This window comes from Fomitiporia mediterranea (assembly GCF_000271605.1).
Source record: "Fomitiporia mediterranea MF3/22 unplaced genomic scaffold FOMMEscaffold_3, whole genome shotgun sequence".
NCBI lineage: Eukaryota > Fungi > Basidiomycota > Agaricomycetes > Hymenochaetales > Hymenochaetaceae > Fomitiporia > Fomitiporia mediterranea.
The window spans coordinates 3,857,134-3,879,239 of NW_006760388.1; the positions used below are offsets into that span (position 1 = coordinate 3,857,134).

The 22,106-nt window shown below is 46.1% G+C and overlaps 9 protein-coding genes across 9 annotated transcripts; 5 read left to right on the forward strand and 4 right to left on the reverse strand.

Moving 5' to 3' along the window:
• Nucleotides 1-8: 8 nt before the first annotated feature.
• On the forward strand, nt 9-2,866 carry FOMMEDRAFT_166470 (uncharacterized protein). The gene is made up of 6 exons (XM_007264307.1): nt 9-400; nt 788-932; nt 989-1,032; nt 1,082-1,176; nt 1,237-1,917; nt 1,994-2,866. The coding sequence occupies exons 1-6, from the start codon at nt 130-132 to the stop codon at nt 2,597-2,599; spliced, it is 1,842 nt and encodes a 613-aa protein (XP_007264369.1). The 5' UTR covers nt 9-129; the 3' UTR covers nt 2,600-2,866.
• A 283-nt stretch (nt 2,867-3,149) lies between these two features.
• On the reverse strand, nt 3,150-4,525 carry FOMMEDRAFT_166471 (uncharacterized protein; the record flags this gene model as incomplete). The annotated part of the gene is made up of 3 exons (XM_007264308.1): nt 3,150-3,671; nt 3,775-4,048; nt 4,163-4,525. 3 exons carry the CDS (start codon nt 4,523-4,525, stop codon nt 3,196-3,198), a joined length of 1,113 nt encoding a protein of 370 aa, XP_007264370.1. The 3' UTR covers nt 3,150-3,195.
• Nucleotides 4,526-4,895: 370 nt separating this feature from the next.
• Nucleotides 4,896-5,294, reverse strand: FOMMEDRAFT_153626 (uncharacterized protein; the record flags this gene model as incomplete). Its single annotated transcript, XM_007264309.1, has 2 exons — nt 4,896-4,927; nt 5,000-5,294. 2 exons carry the CDS (start codon nt 5,292-5,294, stop codon nt 4,896-4,898), a joined length of 327 nt encoding a protein of 108 aa, XP_007264371.1.
• A 651-nt stretch (nt 5,295-5,945) lies between these two features.
• Nucleotides 5,946-7,938, forward strand: FOMMEDRAFT_78358 (P-loop containing nucleoside triphosphate hydrolase protein; the record flags this gene model as incomplete). Its single annotated transcript, XM_007264310.1, has 2 exons — nt 5,946-6,826; nt 6,888-7,938. The coding sequence occupies 2 exons, from the start codon at nt 5,946-5,948 to the stop codon at nt 7,936-7,938; spliced, it is 1,932 nt and encodes a 643-aa protein (XP_007264372.1).
• A 2,458-nt stretch (nt 7,939-10,396) lies between these two features.
• On the reverse strand, nt 10,397-13,451 carry FOMMEDRAFT_166473 (uncharacterized protein; the record flags this gene model as incomplete). The annotated part of the gene is made up of 15 exons (XM_007264311.1): nt 13,285-13,451; nt 13,166-13,233; nt 12,985-13,113; nt 12,687-12,917; nt 12,530-12,641; nt 12,425-12,477; nt 12,074-12,376; nt 11,944-12,018; nt 11,720-11,893; nt 11,536-11,667; nt 11,276-11,480; nt 11,137-11,216; nt 10,898-11,068; nt 10,715-10,837; nt 10,397-10,567 (listed from the first exon to the last, which is right to left on the reverse strand). The coding sequence occupies exons 1-15, from the start codon at nt 13,346-13,348 to the stop codon at nt 10,397-10,399; spliced, it is 2,091 nt and encodes a 696-aa protein (XP_007264373.1). The 5' UTR covers nt 13,349-13,451.
• A 96-nt stretch (nt 13,452-13,547) lies between these two features.
• On the forward strand, nt 13,548-15,119 carry FOMMEDRAFT_119786 (tryptophanyl-tRNA synthetase). The gene is made up of 6 exons (XM_007264312.1): nt 13,548-13,690; nt 13,741-13,953; nt 14,005-14,085; nt 14,135-14,250; nt 14,310-14,431; nt 14,489-15,119. The coding sequence occupies exons 1-6, from the start codon at nt 13,568-13,570 to the stop codon at nt 14,935-14,937; spliced, it is 1,104 nt and encodes a 367-aa protein (XP_007264374.1). The 5' UTR covers nt 13,548-13,567; the 3' UTR covers nt 14,938-15,119.
• Nucleotides 15,120-15,434: 315 nt separating this feature from the next.
• On the forward strand, nt 15,435-17,721 carry FOMMEDRAFT_104743 (uncharacterized protein). Its single transcript, XM_007264313.1, has 9 exons — nt 15,435-15,522; nt 15,600-15,725; nt 15,784-16,438; nt 16,500-16,623; nt 16,679-16,822; nt 16,880-16,921; nt 16,984-17,183; nt 17,258-17,443; nt 17,514-17,721. The coding sequence occupies exons 1-9, from the start codon at nt 15,439-15,441 to the stop codon at nt 17,639-17,641; spliced, it is 1,689 nt and encodes a 562-aa protein (XP_007264375.1). The 5' UTR covers nt 15,435-15,438; the 3' UTR covers nt 17,642-17,721.
• A 400-nt stretch (nt 17,722-18,121) lies between these two features.
• FOMMEDRAFT_78487 (DNA glycosylase) lies at nt 18,122-19,188 on the reverse strand (the record flags this gene model as incomplete). Its single annotated transcript, XM_007264314.1, has 6 exons — nt 18,122-18,274; nt 18,335-18,407; nt 18,467-18,559; nt 18,610-18,744; nt 18,804-18,994; nt 19,051-19,188. 6 exons carry the CDS (start codon nt 19,186-19,188, stop codon nt 18,122-18,124), a joined length of 783 nt encoding a protein of 260 aa, XP_007264376.1.
• Nucleotides 19,189-20,115: 927 nt separating this feature from the next.
• Nucleotides 20,116-22,013, forward strand: FOMMEDRAFT_153632 (glutamate 5-kinase; the record flags this gene model as incomplete). The annotated part of the gene is made up of 7 exons (XM_007264315.1): nt 20,116-20,164; nt 20,218-20,405; nt 20,459-20,569; nt 20,623-20,718; nt 20,772-20,946; nt 21,005-21,872; nt 21,932-22,013. The coding sequence occupies 7 exons, from the start codon at nt 20,116-20,118 to the stop codon at nt 22,011-22,013; spliced, it is 1,569 nt and encodes a 522-aa protein (XP_007264377.1).
• Nucleotides 22,014-22,106: the final 93 nt, after the last annotated feature.

The following is a 22,106-nucleotide window of genomic DNA, read 5'->3' on the forward strand; positions in this document are numbered from 1 at the left end:
ACGCTCATGTTCTGAGTGCAGATTCGTGTTCTCCCTGCTCGGAAACATCTCTTTCATGCGTCCACTTCTGGCCACCACTCTCGGAACACCGCTTGTCGACGTACCTGCTTCACCTGTAACACCGCTCCGATGTCCCAACAGCTCGTGCCATACTCGACCGACTTGCACCCACAGCTGCGTAACCCGCTGCTGGTTGCGCCGCAGGAGTTGGTTCCCTCGCTAGAAGAGCTCAAATCGACCACGGATGAGCTCAACGAGCTCAAGCGGCGCGCGGTCGAACGCGCGAGAAAGGCAGCTGAGGACCTCAAAATTATCGAACAGGAGATGCGAAGGATGCGCGAGATTGAGAAGGGGAAGGCAAAGGCGTTACCGCATAATAGGATAAAGCGTGAATCGAGTCGTGCGTTCATCACTTTGTGGTTTACTTTTGTGTGTTTGTGTGAATTGTGCTGACTTGTAATGCTTTCTTGTGTTCTTGTTTGATGTTGATATTTCCAACGGCCTTGGATTTACCTTTCCTGGGTTCTTTCCGCGATCTGGTCGCTCCGATCATACCCCGGGATGTGCTCGATTTGTGATGTTTATCGCGAATGTGGTTGAATTGTGCTACAACTTCGGATGTTCGTGGCTCGCGCACGACCTTTGCACATTTCGATTTCCTCCCAATGTCGCCACCTACGCGAACGTCGACCATTTCAATGCCGTCTTTCAACCCTTGGACCACTATTCTGAATCTTTGTATTCAATGTTCGAATATTTCTTATAACCATGCACTTTGTGAGTGCAGGTACACCAAGCCTTGATCAGGACGAACGCAATTTATCTCCATCCATTACCTCGACATCGACGGGTGGGCCATCCTCGAGTGTTGTTCCTATCATCAACCCTTCCACTCCAGTACCCCAGAAATTACCTCCAGGGATGGCCAAAGTGTGAGTACACTCCATGTATCTAAACTAGTAACAAAAATTAATGACGTGACCTCCAGTAAGAAGAAACGGAAAAGAGAGGATGAGTCTGACGCCGAACATGGTACGTTGAGAGTGTTACTCGCGAAGAAGTTTGGTTGACACCGGGTTAGATTCACAAAGACCTCGAAAAACCACCCCGCTTCCCCTTCCTCATAAAGAACATCATATCAACAAGTCAAAGCTTGGCAACTCTTCGCATCCTAAGGTAGTTGTGTCTACGCCACCTTGTATTATATAAGAATACTTTCTGACAGCATTTTGATAGACTTCAGTCGCTCCGGACTGGTCTCGCCCACCAACGCCACAGAAACTTTTGCCTCCACAACCTTTGCGTATACCCACCTTACCAGCGGGGCCGCGAAAACCCATCGAAGTGAAAGAAGACTTCTCAAAGGCCAAAGCACCCCAAAGTCAAGTACCGATTACTACATTTTACACGTCAATAGAGCCTTGGTTGCGACCAATACGAGAAGAGGATATCGGTTGGTTGGAGTACGATGGGGATACTTCAGGACCATATATCATGCCTGAGCTGGGTCGACATTATACGGAACAGTGGGAGGATGAGGATATGCAGATTTATGGTGGTGTACCTTCAGCTTTGGATTTTACGGCTTCGAGGAATGCAGCGGCGATTTCGAATAGTGGCGCCCCGCCGAATGCGCCGTTAACGAAGTGGGATGCGACGACGTTGTCTGATGCGGACTTGGCGACGGATAAGGGGCTGGGTCCTGTGTCGGAACGTTTGGTATCGTCGTTGCTAGCTGATAAGGACCAGTCAGCATATAAGACTTATAAAGAACTGGAAGAAGCACATGAGGCGAAAGCGAGTACTTCAGGTTCATCGTCTAATGGACCCCCTTACCCGAAAGAGAAGGTCGTGGTGCCAGAGTTAGAGCAAAGAACTCTGGGCTTCGTCCAGTCTTGGGGTCTCATTGACAGTGAAGTACGTAGTTTCTCTAATTATTTATTTCACATCTATTCTAGATATTGAACTGAACTGAACATAAAATTCTGTATAGCCTGATTTCTCTAATTCAGTCGACGACCAAATCTCAATCGCGCTCCGACAAGCCCAACGCCAATTCCGTGAAGTAGCAGCGACGAACAAGGCGCGTCGTATGCGGCTCGTAGAGCTCGCACGGGAAAGGCTGGCGTACCAGGAGTACGTCGATATGCGAGAAACGCTGGACAAGAACATCCTTAGCACGTATACCAAATTACAAAAGAAAGATGGGCCGAAGGTGAATAAGAAGAAGAAAAAGGGGGATTCGTCTGTTCCTGGTGGTGGGAGTGGTGCGGGTGCGAATGGGATTAATGGTGTGAATGGTGGACCTTCTACTGTGCCATTACCGAATCCTGCTTCGTTGGGATTAGGACCGAACGAAGATGGTGTACTTGCTGTTCCTGATTCTCTCCGCGCACTTGTAGAGACGCGACAAGGGTGGGTGGAGGTGATTGGTGGGAGCTATGAAGAGAGGGAGAGGGAATGTCCGGGGCGCGTGAAGGGTGTACCTACGAAGAGCGTGTTCGAGGGGATAGACGACGAGGTGAAGAAGATTTTGGGCGCTTCGGCGATTTTCTTACCTAGCAAGACCGCGGAATCTCCTGTGGATAAGTTGGGATAACATACGCTGTTGGCTGCTAGGTCAAGGAGAGTGGAAATTAAGGACGGTGGTTTATATTATTCTGGTGTAACGTTATGGAGAAATCTTTCTTTCTGTTCTTTTCGTCTTCGACTTTTTTTTTTTTTGTTTCGTTTAGCTTTTTTGCATTCGCTTTCACTTCTTTTCTCTCCCCGTTCTGTTCGCTTTCGTCTTAGCATCGTTTTTCGTACTCGGAATTCGTGTTTTTACAATGTATGCCTTTTAAAGGAGATTTAACCTCTTTGTCGGCTGCCTGTCTGTCTGTCTGTCTGTCTGTCTCGACTTGAGATTCCTGTCCTGTCTTTGTTGCTGCTTTGCTTTCGTAATCATTTGTTATTGCTCTGGTTGAGTTCATAATGTTGAGATACTGAGAATAGTACTAAGAATTGCTGTACATCAAGTCTACCCTTGAGTGTGTAGAGAAAACTCGTAGGATGTAGATTGCTAGAGTAGGTATCAGAGTGGATCAGTCTTATCCCTACAAGTTTCTAAAGTTACCCATTTCCATTTAAAAGCCTATTTTCATAGGGTTCTAGGTATAAGCTACAGGCTTAGACAATTTCTGTACGCGAGGAATGTCATGATTCAACAGTAGTCGTTTTTGCTTTTTTGCTCTTCTTCTTCGATTCACCCTCTGCTTTTCGTTTCTTCTTCGTCGGGCTCTCGGTTACGTCCTCCTCTTTCTCGGTTTCCTTCTTCTCCTTCTTCTCCTTTTTCTTCTTCTCCTTCTCTGTCTTGCTTGGGGTCGCCTTGACCTTCGTCTTACTAGTAGAAGCCCGCCCGTCGACTTCTATTCTGTTTTCTTCACCGACAGCTTCACCACCTGTCTTCGACGATGAAGAGTGGTTGCCTTCGCTTGCGCCTGTTGGTATGAACCGGTGTTTAAGGAGGTGTTTGGGATGTTGGTACCGCGCAGGGCTTCTGTATATACCCTCACTCGTTTTCAGCGTGCATTCTCCAGAATTGTTAGTCTCGGCCTCAGGTGAGGACGGAGGCGGGGTTGGGAGGGTCGGTTGAGCGGTTAGGACGAGGTGGTGTGTTATTGGTTTCGGGGCTGTCGTAGATTCACAATCGAGTGTGGATATAGGAAATGTGTATTAGTAAATCTCTAGATAGAGAAGAAACGATGGAAGAAGAGTAGAGATTGGAGTACTTACCAACGAACAGCTTCCCTTCCTTCCTCCGTCTAGGTAAAAGACAACCCAAACCGAGGAGTTCTTCCCCTCCGACTGTATTCCCGACGTCTCGTCCTTGTTCATCATCTCCGTCGTCATCGGCATTGAACGAAGTAGTGTTGGTAGAAGAGGAAGGAACGGACCAAACGTCGTACGTCGCGGTCTTCCCTTCGAGCTTTCCGAGTTTTTGGGAGGACGTTGAGGTTGTAGGAGGTGGGAGGGTGAGGGTGAGGTTTGATAGGTATTTTGGTTTTATCTGGATACGATTTTTCGTAAGTGAATCCATGCTGCAATACTATTCAAGCCGAATAGAACCGTAAAGTAGTAGCACTAGCGGAACGTAGAAGAAGTATGGTGAACGGAAACTCACCCCCTCAGGAACACGTAAAACCCATAACTCGAGGTCATCATTCCCTTCTAACGTATCGTAATCGAAGTCGTCTCCGTCAAGGAGAGTGGTGAGTCTCGTCGAACCGGGTGGGACGAGTGAGCTAGACGATTCTGTTTCCGGCTCCGGTGCTACCTCTACCTCTTCTACATCATCTGATTCCAGGTCGGAATCGTCAATGAGTGCTTTGGATTTTATGGCCTTCGACTTTTCAGTTTCCTTCTCCTTCCTTTTTTGTTTCAGTTTGGAGGGTTTGTCTTTGTCTTTGTCCTTTCCCGGAGGTTTTGATTTTGATTTTGAGTTGAGTTGAGAGGAAGTTGCTGTTGGACGTGTGATGGGGGACATGACTTTACGAGGAGGCAAGGCAAAAGTGCAGAGGCAGAGAAAGTGGAATTTTCAGAAGCGCGTCGCGTCTCGTCTCGACTTTTTCGAAATTAGCCTTGCATGAATTATAATCGCATTATTTCTTTTCAAGGTTCTACACTTTGTTCTATGCTTATAGCTTATAGCTTTGTAGAGTTTTGCTACCATTTCAAGTTGTTACATCAGAAATACTGAAAATGATGCGTGTAGTATTTATTAGATGGTCTCTACAGCTCGGTATGTAGGTGAGTAGAAAAATTGCTGATAGATAAGATTGAAGGTGTATCGTCGCGAACTCGAGGGTAGCAGTGATATAACAGTTCAAGGTGCGTAATGAGAAAGCAACAACAAGCTACCGCTTCTTCTTTACACGACGAGATTCCTCTATTAGCAGAAACGGAAGACATTAAATGGGTCAGACAAGCTCATGCAATTCATGAACGAATATACACTTACCCTTATTCTTAGCCTTCTTCGGAGCACCCTTCCCTCTATCCTTATGCTCCTGTATAGAGATATTCCTCCGTACTTCCTCGATATCAACAAGGTTCCAACCCGGATACATCCTGTTGAGCGCGCCGATGGAATGTTCGTCGCGAGGAGGGTAGTATTCGACCATGGACGGGCCGCGAAGACGCGATTTGAGGTATTTAGCGCCTGTTCGTCGGGAAGTTGGGTTGAATGAAGTTTGGAATATTGAACATCGGAGACGATTGAGGGATTTGAGGAGGCGTGGAGGGACAGTCGCCATCGTCGTCGGTTGAAGAAGTAAAGAAAGTCGGAACCGGGAGTAGAAGAAGCGTCGATCATGAAGAATTGCCGTAACTGGAAAGACGCAACTTTTTTTGACTTTGACTGTCTTCGGCTTTTTGACCTCTCGTCATTGCCGTCCATGCTCAGAGCATCCTTCTCGCTATGCAGAGGATGCAGAATCTCGCTTCTAGATGCTAGCATATCAAGACGTAGCTTCCAAACATCTGCGGTACTCCAACGAAGCTCAAGCAAATGGAAACACAAATCAGACCCAAAGAAATTAGCCACCGCTCGATACGAAGACATCGCACCCCCGGAAGCCGACACATGGCAAAATGGTTTCAACTCACGAAGGCGTGGCAAACACTTACCGGGGTATACGATGGCCGTCCCGAATATTCGAAAAAGACTAGCTTACAGCACTTACAATTGGGCTCGGGCTCCTTCGACAACTGCACGACTGAGAGAAGTGGGCGTCTCTCCTGCATGGGCGAAGAAGCTTTTAAAAGCATTTGCTGAGGAGACACCAACGGCGTTTGGTGGTTGGTTCCCTCCAGAGGAAGATGAAAAGTGGCAGATGAATCGGATTCTGGATAACGCGAGGGAAAATGTATCTGATGCTATTGACCATGCGCTGACTCGAAGGTTCATGGCTTGGGCGTTGGAGAACCCTCAAGCACGAGAGCTCGCTCCTCCTCCGGTATTTAGCACTCTCGAGTCTTTACAGAACGCCGTGGACCATACACATCCGGAAGAGTGGTACCCGACAGCTCGCATGCTACGACGAAAAATTCATATGCACGTCGGACCGACGAATAGTGGGAAAACACATAATGCACTACGTGCACTCGCTGCGTCGAGACGTGGTGTCTACGCCTCGCCTCTCCGACTCCTCGCTTACGAAATCTTCGATCGACTCAATAATGGTCGAATTGTTCCTCTCGGTGCTGATCCGTCTGCTCCACCCGAAACGTTCAAGCGACTATGTAATCTCGTCACCGGAGAAGAGGTCCGCATGATCTCCGAGGACGCTAATCTACTAAGCTGTACAGTGGAGATGATTGATACGAGCAAACGATACGAAGTCGCTGTCGTAGATGAAATCCAAATGCTTTCTGATCCAGAACGTGGCGGAGCTTGGACAGCTGCAGTTCTGGGGTTACACGCAGAGGAAATCCATCTCTGTGGAGAAGCAGGGGCAGTTCCACTTGTTCAAGAAATGCTTAAGGACGTCGGGGACGAGCTCATAGTACATCGTTACGAGCGTCTTACACCTCTCACAGTCGCTTCTAAATCCCTCAAGGGAGACCTAACAAAGATCCAAAAGGGTGACTGTGTGGTCTCGTTCTCTCGGAGTATGCTATTCAGCTTGAAAGAGCAGATAGAAGAAGCGACGGGTATGCGATGTGCGATTATTTATGGACGTTTGCCTCCTGAAGTACGGAGTGAACAAGCCGAACGATTCAACGACCCTGATTCGGGGTATGACGTGCTCGTTGGGAGCGATGCCATAGGCATGGGTCTGAACTTGTACGTTCTCATCGCCTTACCTCGCTTTATCGATATTAAACTTAACGGTATTATCACACAGGAAAATCAAACGCATAGTCTTCGAAAGCTCCCAAAAATGGGACGGAACGAACCAACGCGCCCTCTCCCTCTCCCAACTCAAACAAATCGCAGGCCGAGCAGGCCGTTTCGGCATGCACGGCACAGACACCGACCCAGGTGGAGTCGTCACAACCATACACGAACGAGACCTCCCAACAGTCCGCAAAGCCGTCGAATCCCGCTCCGTACCCGTCTCAAAACGCGCGATCTTACCAACAACACAAAACATGTTCCACTCTCTCGAACAACTCGTCCGTCCACAAAAACAAAAACAAACTAAATTCAGTGCTGTTTTTGATATTCTTCGGAGTACGGCGAGACTTGCGCCTTGTTATGCGTTACGAGATTTGGGGAAGATGGCGGAGGATGTTGTACCTGTGATTGATACGTATTGTAAAGATTTTACGCTTGAGGAGAGGTTGAGAGTTTTTTTGGCACCTGTGATTTGGAGAGATGGAGCGGTGAAGATGGCTGCGAAGAGGTTTATTAATTCGTATAGGAAGGAGATGCATGTTAAGCTGTTTGAATGTCTTCGTGGGGTTGGGCTACTTGAAGCGCGGGACTTTGTACGAGATGCACGGGCGAAGGAAGCTTCATCCAAATCCTCCTCCTCCTCCTCCTCCTCCTCCTCTGAGGGTGTTCCGCCATTGAAGATCGACACGCTGTTGAAGTTGGAGTCGTTGTATAGGGTTGTGGTGGTGTATATGTGGTTTAGTTTGAGGTTGCCGTTGGCGTTTCCTGAGAGGGAGAGGGCTGTGAAGTTGAAAGAGGAGGTGGAGGAGGGGATTGAGTGGACGTTGCAGAGGATGCAGGCGATGGCTATGCAGGGGAGGGTCGAGGATGACGAGGAGGGGCTCGGAGAGAGCGAGAGTGAGGAGAAGGACGTTTTGGATGATGAAATTATGGAAGAACAGCTGGAGGATGAATATGAAGATGAAGATGAAGATGGCGATGAGGATGAAAGTGGGGATGAAGCAGTTGTTGTGAGGTCGAGGTCTAAGGAGGCATCTGGAGTAGCGTTCACAGTATAATCTCAACGCTCACCTCTGCTCAGTGATTATTACTTACTTTAAACAGTCTTGCTGACTTAGAATACAATACACCTCTAATATCCGAGTATCCAAAACTATCATTATTGTCTCTGTCTCCTCTTCCTCATTATCCTTACTCCCCTCCCCCCCCCCCCTGCCTCTTTTTTCTTCTTCTTGGAACTTGCATATAGAATAGACCGTGTTATCAAATATTAGGTACTCAGTAAACCTTACACTTCTAGTGATTTCGTATTCGGACTGATACCCGTTCACAATCACATAGTCAAGATTAGATTGCAGATGGAGGACTTCATGACGGAAGTGAAGAGCAAATTTGCTTCTGTGGAACAGAAAGGGACATGCACGTCAAGCTCTTTTTTGAATTTCTTCGTGGGGTCGGAGGCGTCGGACTCCTCGAAGCTTTTTGCTTTGTACGAGATGCGCCGAGGGGAAAGGAAGCGTCATCCGACGCTGCGTCTCTGAAGATCGACACGCTGTTGAAGTTGGATTCGTTGTATAGGGTGGTAGTAGTGTATATCTGGTTCAGTATGTGCTTGCCGTTGGTGTTCCCGGAAAGAGAGAAGGCGGTGGAGTTGAAAGAGCAGGTGGAGGCGATTGAGTAGACGTTGTAGAGGATTCAGGCGATGAGCAAATGGGGGATGATTAGAGTAATTGACCGGTCCACGGTCCGATCACCAACTTTGACTTACTTTGATCTTTAAAAACAGCTTCGGACCGGACTCAAAGTCTGTTGCTAGGTTCGGACCAAGGTTTAAAACCGTTTAAGCTAGTCTTAGTTTAAGAGGATTTAGCCTCGATCATGGTTCTTGATTGAAGACTTCCTGATTCAACTCATGGCTGGAGTGATGCTTGTGTGAGAACATCTACAATCTGATCATGGGGACACATTGAAGTTAGACTCTATAACCTGAATTTCAACATGATACATGATTTCCAACATCACATTCTGTATTTAGTAGCACTACATTGTATGTATGGCTTCCAGTAGTGATTGCTTTCCTTTTTCTCTAGTCTGTCATTGGAACACCTCCCGGTTGTATACAATCTTTCATACTACACTAATAACATATACTGCAGAACCTCAGATATATAAATGAGAGGATTGGTAGTGAGTGAGAGTAACATCAACTGTATTCCTTTCTATCTCCTGAAGCATCACTCTTCACATTTTTTCATATCTACATCACCAAATCGAACACGAAAATGTATTGGAATTTACTGCTAAGACATATATTTTTTACATATTGTGGATCCTTATATTCGCTTATAAAGTCTACATGTAAATATATTGTCTTGTCAGACTCTGCACGTTTTGGTGATGTATTCAACAAAACATTAGTATGCATCACTGCAGAAGGTTACTAGCTTACTTTCTAATACTGCTGATTTGACTAATAATGTGCTCTACAGTGAAAACAACTATTATGGCCATAACCTTTGTGGAGACATGTTTACATTTGTATATTATTTACAGAGCCAAATGATTTTAGTTTTATTACTAACTATTGTCTGTACAGCCTGTTGAGATGCCTGGTGCAAGCCATCCAATTGATTGCATCTGCTTGGGTTGTAATGAGTATGTAGACTTGATCTGTTGTTTGATTAATAGTATTCATATATTGTCTAGTCAGCTTCAAACACTGTGTAACAGTAAGCATCTTCTATAACCTATTACTATAGCTCTTCATCCTATTTATACAATGATATTACAGACCATCTCAATCTAGGAGTATGTCCTCCTAGTGTGAAAGCAACAAGAGATGTGTCCAAGGACATAGAAAACCAGAGTCAATACCTGCTTCAGAATATTAATCTTGATCTGAGCATGTATCATCATGCATCCAGCACAATGCCTGGAACAAATAGTATTCCCAGTCAGTAGTACAAAGCTTACTGTGAAGTGCTTTTGACTAGTTTTAAATCAGATGAAAGCATCACAATCAACACGAACACCAACAATAGAAGGAACCCAAGGCCTTGTGGCAATTGCCAGGATCGAAGGGGAAAGGTAAGTCATTGTTCATTTCTTACCTCTGTACCAATCTCATACCATCTACAATAAGTGTGAATACATCCAGCCCCAGCCACTTCTATGCAAGTTTTGTCAGAAGAAAGGATTATCTGAGTGCCCACCACACAAGGCTAAAGTGAAAGGGAGAAAGGGAGGTGATGTGTTGGTACGTTAGAGATACAAGATGAATTTCATCCGTTATTGAATTGACTGCACTAGCACAATTTGAATGGAGGCATTGAGTATAAGTTTGTCTACGAGAATAAACTGTGATGCTTTACCTCCAGACACACAAGATGTATACCTTTGAATCTTGTCGAATCCAAGTAGTGCATTCTCCAGAACTGTCTCTCGTAGTTCGTAGCTGAAAAAATTGCTCAGGCTATTGCTGCACCTTTTTGTGCATAAATGTCTTGCTTTATTATTCTACTCGATAAATGATACATCCGAGCGTGAAATAGGAAACGGATGTGCGTGTGCAACAACGAACAGCGATTTCAAATCAGACTTGTGCTCCCAACGCTGAAGACTGCGACTACAATTCCACTTGCGGGAACCACGGGCAGACATCAAGGTCCCACTCAAACCGTAATTGCTCTAAAGCCGGAGTATTCAATGTAGATGCTAGGGTCGCTTTCACGTTCTCGCAGACAAACATTAAGCCGGCTAGGTGCTGGATACGTTGAAGGTAATACTAATTAGACACCGACGACATGTCGGTAGTATGTATCGAGGAAGACGCACATATTGCATGAACTCTGTCCGACATAGTTGTAAAGCGATGTCCTTGTCGGCTAAAGAACCAAGTTGCACGAGTCGCAGCAGCGCGCAATCAAATAGACCGATAGCCATTTGGCGCCTTCCGTTCTTGATAAAATGAAAAATAAGTAAGGATGACAGAAAGAGAGATTTGTAAGCTGAATTCACTTCATCCTCTGACAGTATTGCTTTCTCTCTCTCGATGTACGCACGATAGTCCGGTAAGAACGGATCCGGCGTCGTGATATCCGCAAATTTCTTCCGGAGTGCCCATTTGTAACGGACGGTAAAGTTCGTCCACCGTCGTGTAATATCAAATTTTGAAGGATGACATAAGACCTAAGATAACGTTGAATACGAACCATGAGGTCATTTTTGATAGCCTAGTCAATAGGCGAATTACTCACCGTAAAGCATCCCAAAGATATTTCCTTTAATGACGAGATATACTGTAGCTGTGCCAGAAGATGGTTGTGAGCAGGTGTATCTGAATAAAATAAGGAATATAAGAATCTAATGTTTACAACAAGAATGTATAAGTCCTACCCTCGGGAACTGCGTTTAATAGCTCCTGAAGTATTGCCTCGTGGCTACCAAGGACCTCCGATAGATACCAATACGCAAAGGGACGTTCTTCGGCGGCGTACAACTCCAATTCGAATCCTGACAAAATAATATCTCGGACGATCCCCGCTCGCCAATGCAAGATCACCAATGGAATGCATTTCAGTACTCTAGAATCTGAACTATCCTGATAATGAAGTCAGCATTTTTTACACATATTGTTTGAAGATAATGTAGCTTACTCGAGGCGTCATTCTTGCCGTCGTTGACAACGCTGAGTCGTATAAATCGTGCCAATCAAATACTGTCTTCATGGAATGTCGTCGTTGACGAGGCCGATTATGGTATGAAGCCCAAGTATGTTGAACTAGCAACTGGAAAAGGATTTAATTAACCACGGCGAACTAATAACTCTAGCACACCCACCCTTGTCAGAGTACTGTGGAACTCCTCAAACGAATTTGAGGAGTAACCGAAATTTCGTTCAAAGAGGGACACTAGATGGCTGAAATTGACATGCGCAATTTCAAGGAAGAAATGCTCCACGAGCCAGGATACGGCAAACCTATCCAGGATAGTGGATCCATTCGAGAAAACAGTCTAGAATTTCAGTCTAAGCAATCTGGCTTTGGAAAAAGGTAAGCACCTACTTGGGCCAGGGACCTTATGAACGGAAGTCGACTCAAAGTCCACGCTGGACTACTCGCCCGAAAAAGTCCGTCTGTCTAAAAATGATTCTATTAAATTCGGATCAATACCTATACATTGTGAAAACATTACATTCCAAGCCAATAAACTTTCACAACTGGAAAGTTGATAAAGCACCTCCCAACCATTTAATAGGCCGTCCAAAGCTTTCAAAGTTCCCGGCTGAGAGGGAATTGTTAAAGGGCGCATCGGCATGATAGAATGAAGCCTTCGTGTAATGCGTGGGTCAAAAGCTGCATACGCTGGAGAACCATCAGCAGGTGAATCAATGGAGTGTTGCTTGATTTTTGCAAGTAGATGTCGGGTTTCTGCTAAAAGAGGTACAACGAAAGGCATTTTTTGTGGTACTTCAAGGCTAAAGAGTCGAACCAACGCCTGTATGCAGTGTCAGTATACTGAATATACTACATAGAATGTATTTACCTTTCGTAATCGAATTCGGATTAGGAGTTCATAACGAAACGGAAGATCAACAACTGTAAATCATATCAGATGAGCGTCCTAATTCTGAGAAGAATGGAGACAGACCTTCATCTAGTGTCAGCCAAATCTCGGCCTCTTCTAATAAGCCGATGACTCGTTGCGGTGTCATGCTTTCAAGTAAACTGGTGTCGGATTTTTCACCTTGCCAGTCTTCGCACTGACGAATTCAGCGAAAAGTAAGAAAAGAAAAATCTGCACTCACGTCGTGAACATTACCCTTGATTAATTCTCTATATGCCAAGTCACAGCATTTTACCATTCCTATCATCCCCGCACGAATAACAAGAGAGATCAGCTGAACTGGCAGTCGCTTGTCTGTAAACGCAGCTAAAGCTCTTGGATGGATAACGTCATGGTTGATGGTTGACAGGTGATGCATGTATAAACAAGTATACACCGTCTGAGCAAGTGCGTTCCCGGCGTGCCAGTGCATCTATAGGCACAAGATACAGCAATGAACAAACACGGCTAGCGCGGGACAGACCGTCATCTGCATTCACCTCGCAAGCCATGGCCCGATCAAGGATCCAGCAGACTTCCTCCGGCAGCAGTGGTGTAAGTGGGTCGAAGTTGGGTTGCTGCTCGCCACTGGACAAAGGCGCTCCGCTGTCCATGCGAGGGTCACCTATCTGATCGTGCTGTTCAACTCGTGTCTGAATAGCAAACACTGATGGTACTCACCTCAACAGCGCTCATTGCCTCATACAGTGTGAAGCCGTCTACCATGAGTAATTCATCGATCCCCATTTCTTAAATCAATTTGAGAAGGTGGCTCGGGCCAATTGATTGAAGAAGCAGACCTTGGGAAGCCTCTTCAAAGAGATGGGTGACATTTTTGAATTGAGTAGCCTCGGGAGGTTCCATTTCGGACAGCTTGATGGCAGTGGAGGTATTATATTAACAGACAAGCAACGGAGACCCCTAGGGAAAGTGAGAGAGCAGAGGACATCACTAAGCAGACGCCAGGATCATGGGCGTAAGGACCAAAGTCGCACGCGCCGCGACGCGTTCTCTAACTTCTCTTCCTCCGCTCGGTCCTATCTCAATCCCCCTTTGGAGCGTACGGCTATACAAAGAGCAATTATGCTCAGTAATCCTCGACTGCTACGATGTCGAACTTGTGCAAGGAGGTACATAAACTCAGCAAGCAAATGTAACAAGCCAAAGGTTATTTTCTCCGGAATTCAGCCGACCGGCGTGCCCCATGTTCGTTTCAACTCTTCGTCCGATTTTGGCGTGGTTACTTATGAATTCAGATAGGAAACTATCTAGGCGCACTCAAAAACTGGGTCAAAATGCAGCAGGAGGCCCGACCTGAGGACCAGCTAATTTTCTCCGTGGTCGGCTGGCATGCTTTAACATTACCTCAGGATCCGAAAAAATTGCTCGAAGCAAAGAATGATATTTTTGCTACATTGATAGCAATTGGGCTCGATCCGCAAAGATCAATCATATTCCACCAAGACCAGGTTTGTGGGACACTGCTAAAATATGGACTGTTTTTAGTGACCTTCTATTAGAATCCTGACCATGTTGAGCTTGCTTGGCTACTGAACTGCATCACACCTTTTGGAAAATTACGGCGTATGACGACGTGGAAGGTGTGTTTGTTTCAATCGGTCTTTCTATGCCATTTGACCCTTCCAATAGAGCAGACTCGCCGTTTCCCGGAATGCTAATGACGAATCGGAAGTTGATGAATCCATGCTGAATACTGGTCTGTTCACCTATCCCGTTCTACAAGCAGCAGATATCATGGCTTATAGGTACAAGTTTTTATATATCTTTACTCCGTAAATAAGATCTAATTATCCGATCCTACCAGATCGACGCACGTTCCTGTCGGAGATGACCAGCAACAGCACCTCGAGTTGTGTCGCGACCTTGCGGAATCGTTCAGTCGGACGACTAACAATTCATTTTTCCCACTCCCTACTTGTGTAATCAGTAAGTTGCAGCATGTCCCGTTTCTGTTTTGGTGTCTTACGCCATTCTTCCCTTCAGACCCCTCCAAGCGCATACTTTCGTTGAAAGATCCATCGGCTAAGATGTCAAAATCTGCTGTAGACGAGAATTCTCGCATTCTGCTAACAGACGATGCGACAATCATCCACAAGAAAATTCGTAGTGCCGTCACAGATTCACTTCCGTACATAAGTTACGATCCCGAGGCAAGACCAGGAACATCCAATCTCCTTACTCTCCTTGCCGGTTGTATAGATGAAGACGTGCACGATGTCGCTGAACGATATCGAGAACGAAATCACGGTGCTCTGAAGAATGATCTTTCCGAGGCACTTGAGGAGACACTGAAAGGGCCACGTACCGAGTTCTTCAGGTTGCGAGCAGATCCCGGTCATATTCAAACGATTGCTGATTCGGGAGCTGAGAGGGCTAAAAAGATATCCGGAAGGACGCTTTCTGAAGTACGGCGGCTTGTTGGATTGTGTTGACAATTTTTCCTTGTTTTCCGGATCTTTTTTGGAGAGTACGATAGACCGAGTCTAGACACACTCATAATCTAACGCACAGCACCCACCTCAGTTATCAGAGTAATGAAATTACGCTATTACATCTAAACTCAGAGAATAATACATTCGTTCAGCATTGCAGAACTGGGAAAAGAGGCGAAAGAGTAAGTTCTCTTATTGTCGTTACTGCCATTCTTCCAGTGATTCAATCCTTTCAGAAACGAGCACTTCCTTTCATACTAAGGATTCTGGACCCAGCCCACATATACTTTTGTGCATCGAGTAGTTGGTAGATTTGTGGAATTTAGCCACGTAATAAATTTAAATACATAGGTAATGCACAACTACAGACTGGCTTTATCTGCTCAGTGATGCTCGGAGCCGCGAAGCCGAGATCCTGAGCTATTCAAAAGTCGATCTCGAGTTGCGTCATCAGATGATTATATTTTCTTTCTTTTCTCTTGAACCGCCAACATCAACACGATGTCTAAGCCAAAGGCTTCGTCGAAATACCCAGTGGTTATGACCATTGCTGGGACGGACCCGAGCGGTGGTGCAGGAATTCAGGTAGTGCTAACATTTTCCCTTCGACTTGCTTCTTGAATTGAGTAAAATACATGTTTGGTATTTGCGCTATTCTTCAGGCAGACCTAAAGACCTTCACTGCGTTGCAATGCTATGGGACGAGCGTAGCTACTGCTTTGACAGCCCAGAATACCACCGGAGTACAAGGAGTATTCCCCGTTCCTCCGGATTTCATCGAGAAGCAGGTCAGAAATGCGTTATCAATATTAACAAATAATCACATGCTGATAACACCTCAACCAGTTAACTTCGGTTCTAACGGACACTGGCGTTGCTGCATTTAAGACCGGAATGCTTTATGATGCCGCAAATGCTCGGGCTGTCGCAAGGTGCTTAAGAGAATTGTACAAAGAAAAGCCCGTTCCGCCTCTTGTTATCGATCCGGTCTGCGTCTCAACATCTGGACACACCCTATTGGAAGCAGAGGCTGTTGCAGTGTTAGCAAAGGAGCTCTTCCCACTCGCAACATTAGTTACCCCGAACAAGGCAGAGGCTGAGTTATTGCTTAAAGAATTATCTACGGACGAGCAGAAGGCGATATCATCGATCGATGATGCCTTAGACGCGGCTTCGAGCTTGGCAAAACTCGGTTCGTGCGACGTTCTGTTGAAGGGTGGACATTTCACCGTAATGGCTGGTGATATAAGCTCTTTCGTTGCAAGTCACGAAACGGATAACCGTGTTAGGGTGATATGGGAAGGCATTGACGAGAACATGGAGATACTACAAACGAAGCCCGTTAATGCAGATGCATCACTTGTGATTGACATTCTATACGAGCGCGAAGGAAATGTGACTACTGTTTTCGCTCGACCGCGAATCGACTCTACGAGCACGCATGGTACGGGCTGCACGCTTAGCTCTGCTATCGCCTGCTATCTTGCACGAGGAAATAGTGGTATGTATGCGTCCTGAATCAAAAGCATCTCGCAGACGGACCCATAATTTTACTCCTATAGTTATGGAAGCTGTCCGCCTTGCATCGGAGTACACGCACGCCGGGATCAAAACTGCGTTTTCATTTGGGAAGGGTAACGGCCCACTGAACCATATGCATGCATTTTTACCGAGAGTTGTTCCTCCGTGCGTAGTCATCGTCATCTTAGTTGCTAAAATAAGCTAAGGACTACTTGCGTAGGCCGACAAAGGAAGATCCATACCCATTTACGCGTGCACTCATTCGGTCAAATGCGTCCGTCTGGAAGCAGTACGTCGAGCACCCATTCGTCAAGCAACTCGGGGAAGGAACTCTCCGTCGTGAGAGCTTCCTGCATTTCGTCAAGTCCGTCTTCATCTATTCCTCATAAGTATGCGTGTTTGACACTCGTTGATTTACTAGGCAAGACTATCAGTACCTCAAATATTACGCGCGTGCCTACGGGTACGTTTTCGACCTGCATTTGCGGTGATCTCTTTCTTGTCGTTGATCTTAAACACATTTAGTCTGCTTGTAGCCAAGTCTCGCCGCTTCGCTGACATCAAACCCGCAACTGACACAATTGTCAATGTATTAAATGAAGTGACTATGCACAAGTCATATTGCGCGGCAGAACTCGGCATTACCGAGATCGAGCTTGAAAGTACTCCAGAATCTCCGGCAACGACAGCATATGGAGCATTTCTACTCGATTCAGGTTTGCGTGGTGAGTCGACATCAGAAATCCTAATCATGGCAACTTTTAATTCTAGATATTATGTTTTCTCATTCGTGACAAAGGCGATGAGACGCACTTGATAGTAACGCTCGCTGCGTGCTTATTAGGCTACGGTGAAGTCGGTCTGTGGTTAAAAAGCCAAGCACAAAAACCGAACCCATGGGTCAAATGGGAAGGAAATCCATATCTGAGGTGGATCGAAGATTACTCCGGCGTCCGTTACCAAAATGCTGTACGTTCTGGCCTAGGTTCGTCTAGCTGTTTCCTGAAGTCTCTCCAAACGTCCTCTAATGACTGATTTATGCTTCTTTCTGGCAGATATTCTTGAATTGGCTGCGCGAGAAGATCCTCCTTCGCCAAAGCGTTTCGAGCAGTGGAGAGAGGTATGGGGAAAGTGTACGATGCTCGAAAAGCAATTTTGGGATATGGCGATGGAATTATCGTAGACCTTGAACATATAAATAAAAATGAGTGAGTGATGTCCGTACATGTACACAATAGATTACGGTGAATACTAGTTACCCGAGAAGAGTAAAGATCTGGTGTAACAACGTACGTTTGTTACGGGCAACGGTCGAACAAGCAAGAAGCAAGCCAGCAATACCTTGATGCAGTTCCTTTGGAAGATAAGGCTGTCAGTTCAAGAAAAGAGACGAACTACACCGTTTATTTCGGAGGAAGCTAATTAGTCAGATACCCTTTGCGAAAGGAGCAAGAGAAAGGAATTCCTATTTCAAAAGCACATCGCAAGGCATGCAAAATCTGGCTTCAGTTTACCAAAAACTATATTTACAAGACTTGGATTAATTAAGGGATCGTAGGGCTACAAAGTGGGTGTTGCAGATTATCCGAAAGCATGTCAAAGCAAAGACAAAACCAATATGACGAAAGAGCAAGACGAGCGAGAAGTCTACAAAAGTCCAGTTCTACGTTGCATCTATTTCTTCGACGACAACCTCCTCGCGGAGCTGTAGGGCTTTGCGTGATTTGGAAGTCTTTACATTTTGTGCACTGGGGCAAAGACCCGATGTACTTAGTGTGCAATCGTCGCATCGCGGTCCAACAGGCAGGCAAATTGTCTAAAAAGATATCAAAGTTAGACTGGGTCCAGTTGCACCGGATAACGAAGCGTTACTGACCTGTCCAAATCCAACAAGCAAGTGGTTTATATCCGGATGGAGTTCCTTCGGAAGCCAAGACTGCAAGTTTAATCTAAGACGCGTGAGTTGAAGGCACAATTGACACACAAAGTAAATAATGAAAGAGTATACCTCGTCTCCTCTGGAGTTTTAGTCTGCGGCTTGTGCCAGCGAAGCCGGTTTGTTATCCTGTGGACATGAACATCGACGCCAATGCCATCATTGCTGCAACAAATTTACATCGACATAGTAAATGAAAGAACGATGAAACTCACATGTCCCAAGCCCGTTGAAGGCACAAAAAGGCCATTTTAGGCCCTACTCCTGGGAGAGAACAGAGTTCGTCCACCGTTTTGGGAACGTCTGAGCCGAAGTCATCACGCAAGCGGATTGCTGCTTGCTTGATATACCTGGTCAGGCAGCATGATCGGATTCTTTGCATTATGCATGAGCCGATTGTAATACTTACTGTGTCTTCCTACGCCAGAAGCCAACCTTATTAATAGCTTCGGATATTGTACTCTCATCCGCTTGTATTAGAGCTTCCACTGTGATGCTTTCCCCAAGAGCTTTTCGCAGTTTCTTTACAGCAGCATCAGTAACTTCGTCTTTCGTCTGAGACGATAACATGAGGGACACAAGAGTGGACAGTCTCCGTCCCTAGGCAGGCAAAAGATCAGTAAAATGGACAGGAACAGAAAGAACATCCTGCCTACCTTTGGATCGATTTCGCTAAGTTGAGCTTGCTCACAGCCCATTGTATCCACTGGAGCGATATATTTCTTCCGCATCTCCTTTATTGCGTCGTATGTTTCCTTCCATCTGGGAGGTGTGGGGTGAGGCTTATCTAGCATCATCTGAATAGGTTTATTTTTCTTTGGAGACGGAGACGGATTCGAAGCGCGCTTCCTTGGCCTTTCCGAAAGTTCAGCGTCAATAGCGCTGGCCTGGTCCAGAGTTGCTGGAGAAATGATCTCTTCAGTGTCTTCTGTCTTCTCCACTTTTTCAATGACAACTTTGGAGCGCTTTGAGCGTTTAGGACCGATTTTCCCATTTTCTACGATGGTCGAAGAGTCCGAAGCTTCAAAAAGCGATACAGAACTGTTGTAAGGGCTAGGCCGAGAAACGAGACGCGCTTTCGACGCGTTCCGTTTCACTGGCATGCTGAGGACTCCAGAAAGTCGGCGAAGTATTTTGAGAGCAAAATCGTGCAAGCGAGGTAGATTAATGGTCAGGTAAAAGGGTAAGTGAAGATAAGTGTAGCGCCAGGAGGAAATAATTATCTGCAACGCAGGATGGGGAGAGGAGATACCGAATTTCAGCCCTGAGACCTTCCTCTTTGGGGAAGCTTATTATTCACTAATGAGGAACGCTGTGACATAACGCGAGGCCTTCACTCTCTCCGAAACCTCAAATTTCACTATAACTGTGGACCCTCCTAGCATCCTTGAAGGCGGAAGATGACGCTACCTTCACACTCGACAAACCTTTGACGGAAGCCACTACAGTTTCACACCTACATTAATTACACAGATTCTTGCATCAGGGACTCTTAAATAGGATCAAACGCAGTTGATGATGTAGTCATATCTTTTTATGTGCATATATAATTCCAAGGCTCAGAAATGCAATATGTCTGGACTGGATTGATCAATGTGGAAGTAATGTCAAGGTTCGGAGATATCGGTCCATCGGAAACTACCGTGGGAACGAGCGAGTCAAGGCTCAAAAGTCAAATTAAGAGTTGCTTCCTCTTGGTTTCCAGCAACGACACTCTCATCATGGCTCGCCATAAGCATGGACTCCCGTGCACAATCGTTATCAAACTAGGTGTGCTTCATTGAAGTAAAGATCGCGTGTCAAGGCCTGAAGTTAGAATATAGGAACTTCATCCATTGTTCACGAGACTACGCATCAACCGTTACTTTCACGTCTTTCGGCAGTTGTCGAGACCGTTTTGCGTTTGAAGGCAGAGGGTCACAAAGTTGTGCTTGTTAGCTCAGGTGCTATTGGAGTAGGATTGAAAACCATGAACCTCGGAAGTAGACCGAAGAATCTAGCCGGTGTTCAGGTGTCATGCAGTCAACTTATTTAATTGATTCCTTCGTACTGATCGGGAATTAGGCATTGGCGGCGATTGGTCAAGGCAGATTAATTGCACTATGGGATAACTTGTTCGGACAGCTTGGGCAGTCCATAGCCCAGGTCCTCATTACCCGAGGCGATATAGCTGATGTTCGTAGCATCGCTTTGCGAACGAGCTCCCAATCTCATATTCAAATGACCAGAGGACGCGATATCTGAACGCAGTAAACACCTTGACCGAATTGCTCTCAATGGGTATTGTGCCGATTGTGAACGAAAATGATACGATTTCCATCAGCGTATGTCATCCTTTCTCTGTTCAAGGAACGATACATAACTCTCTGATCTGAAGGAAATCAAATTTGGGGACAACGACACATTATCGGCCATCACATCCGCAATGCTACATGCTGACTATCTTTTCTTATTGACCGACGTAGACGGCCTATATACCACAAATCCTCGGAAGGATCCATCGGCGAAGCCGATCGATGTTGTCACTTCGATTCAAGCCATCCGCTCTCAAGGTATAATATAGCTCTTCTTCACTGGTCTCTACTTGGAGGAAATTAACTCATGATATAGTGAGCACCAAAACTCTAGGATCAAAGTTAGGTACAGGAGGAATGGAGACAAAACTCATTGCTGCCGAGATTGCCACCGCGGCTGGAGTGGCTACCGTCATTTCTTCTAGCGCCCATCCCGAACGAATATTCGAGATCATCGAGTATAACAACTCGATACGCTCTTCTTCCGATTCAATGCCATCGACTCCTCGAGAACCTTTATCCGGGCGCACAAGTCCTGCTCCTGAGCAATCAACACCGAAAATGGAAGTACGAGAATGTCTCCCATCCCCTGAGTCTCCTCAGAAAACCCTCGTTCGCCCTCCCCACACGATGTTCATGCCATCACCGATTCCGCTGCGCGATCTCAAATCGTGGACATCACATACTCTGGCCCCAGCAGGCAGCGTTATCATAGATGCTGGAGCGCATCTCGTGCTATCCCGTCGAGACTCCGGTGGTCGACTTCTCCCAGCAGGAGTACTCGGCGTTAAAGGTACATTCGCATCGGGACAAGCTGTGCGTATTGTGGTGCGCAAACGGAAGCCTGGCGCTTCACCGGTCGAAGAACGAGACGTTACAACTGCTATGGCAAAGGCCACGCTTGCCTCGTATGGGCATGGCTCACCATTCGTGACGGAGCCTAGTACCCCGATCCTACCACCCGTCCCGTCTTCGTCTTCGTCAATCCTCTCTTTAGACCAGCTCCCTCGCGCGACGTCTGCGGATAGCGGCTCTTCAACGACGGGTCATCCAAATGCAGCGGAAGACGAGCACAATGATAAGGATGAGGACGAAGTCGATGATGGGTGGGATCTCGTTGAGGTTGGTCGTGGTCTTGCCAACTACAACTCCGCACAGATTAGGCGTGTAAAAGGGATGAAAAGGTATATATTGTCTTCCCGTTGTTTACGACTGTGGCATGCTGATTGACATTTTCCCGAAGCTCGAACATTCCGCATGTTCTTGGTTACGCGGACTCGGAGTATGTCGTTGAGAACATCACTATTAGAATTCCACCATCGTAATTGGTTACATTGCATGTGCTTCTCGATACCTGTTAGCATTGTGGAAGGGGTTGTGGAGTAATGTTATACTTTTCTTTCATCTCAAAAGGATTT

Coding starts and splice junctions, on each gene's coding strand:
- FOMMEDRAFT_166470 (XM_007264307.1), top strand. CDS start 130: ATGTCCCAACAGCTCGTGCCATACTCGACCGACTTGCACCCACAGCTG. Junction 1,033..1,081: donor TGAGTCTGACGCCGAACATG/GTACGTTGAGAG, acceptor ACACCGGGTTAG/ATTCACAAAGACCTCGAAAA. Junction 1,918..1,993: donor GGGGTCTCATTGACAGTGAA/GTACGTAGTTTC, acceptor AATTCTGTATAG/CCTGATTTCTCTAATTCAGT.
- FOMMEDRAFT_119786 (XM_007264312.1), top strand. CDS start 13,568: ATGCTCAGTAATCCTCGACTGCTACGATGTCGAACTTGTGCAAGGAGG. Junction 13,691..13,740: donor AGCCGACCGGCGTGCCCCAT/GTTCGTTTCAAC, acceptor TTATGAATTCAG/ATAGGAAACTATCTAGGCGC. Junction 14,251..14,309: donor GCAGATATCATGGCTTATAG/GTACAAGTTTTT, acceptor CGATCCTACCAG/ATCGACGCACGTTCCTGTCG.
- FOMMEDRAFT_104743 (XM_007264313.1), top strand. CDS start 15,439: ATGTCTAAGCCAAAGGCTTCGTCGAAATACCCAGTGGTTATGACCATT. Junction 16,823..16,879: donor AGCTTCCTGCATTTCGTCAA/GTCCGTCTTCAT, acceptor TTGATTTACTAG/GCAAGACTATCAGTACCTCA. Junction 17,184..17,257: donor ACTCGATTCAGGTTTGCGTG/GTGAGTCGACAT, acceptor TTCGTGACAAAG/GCGATGAGACGCACTTGATA.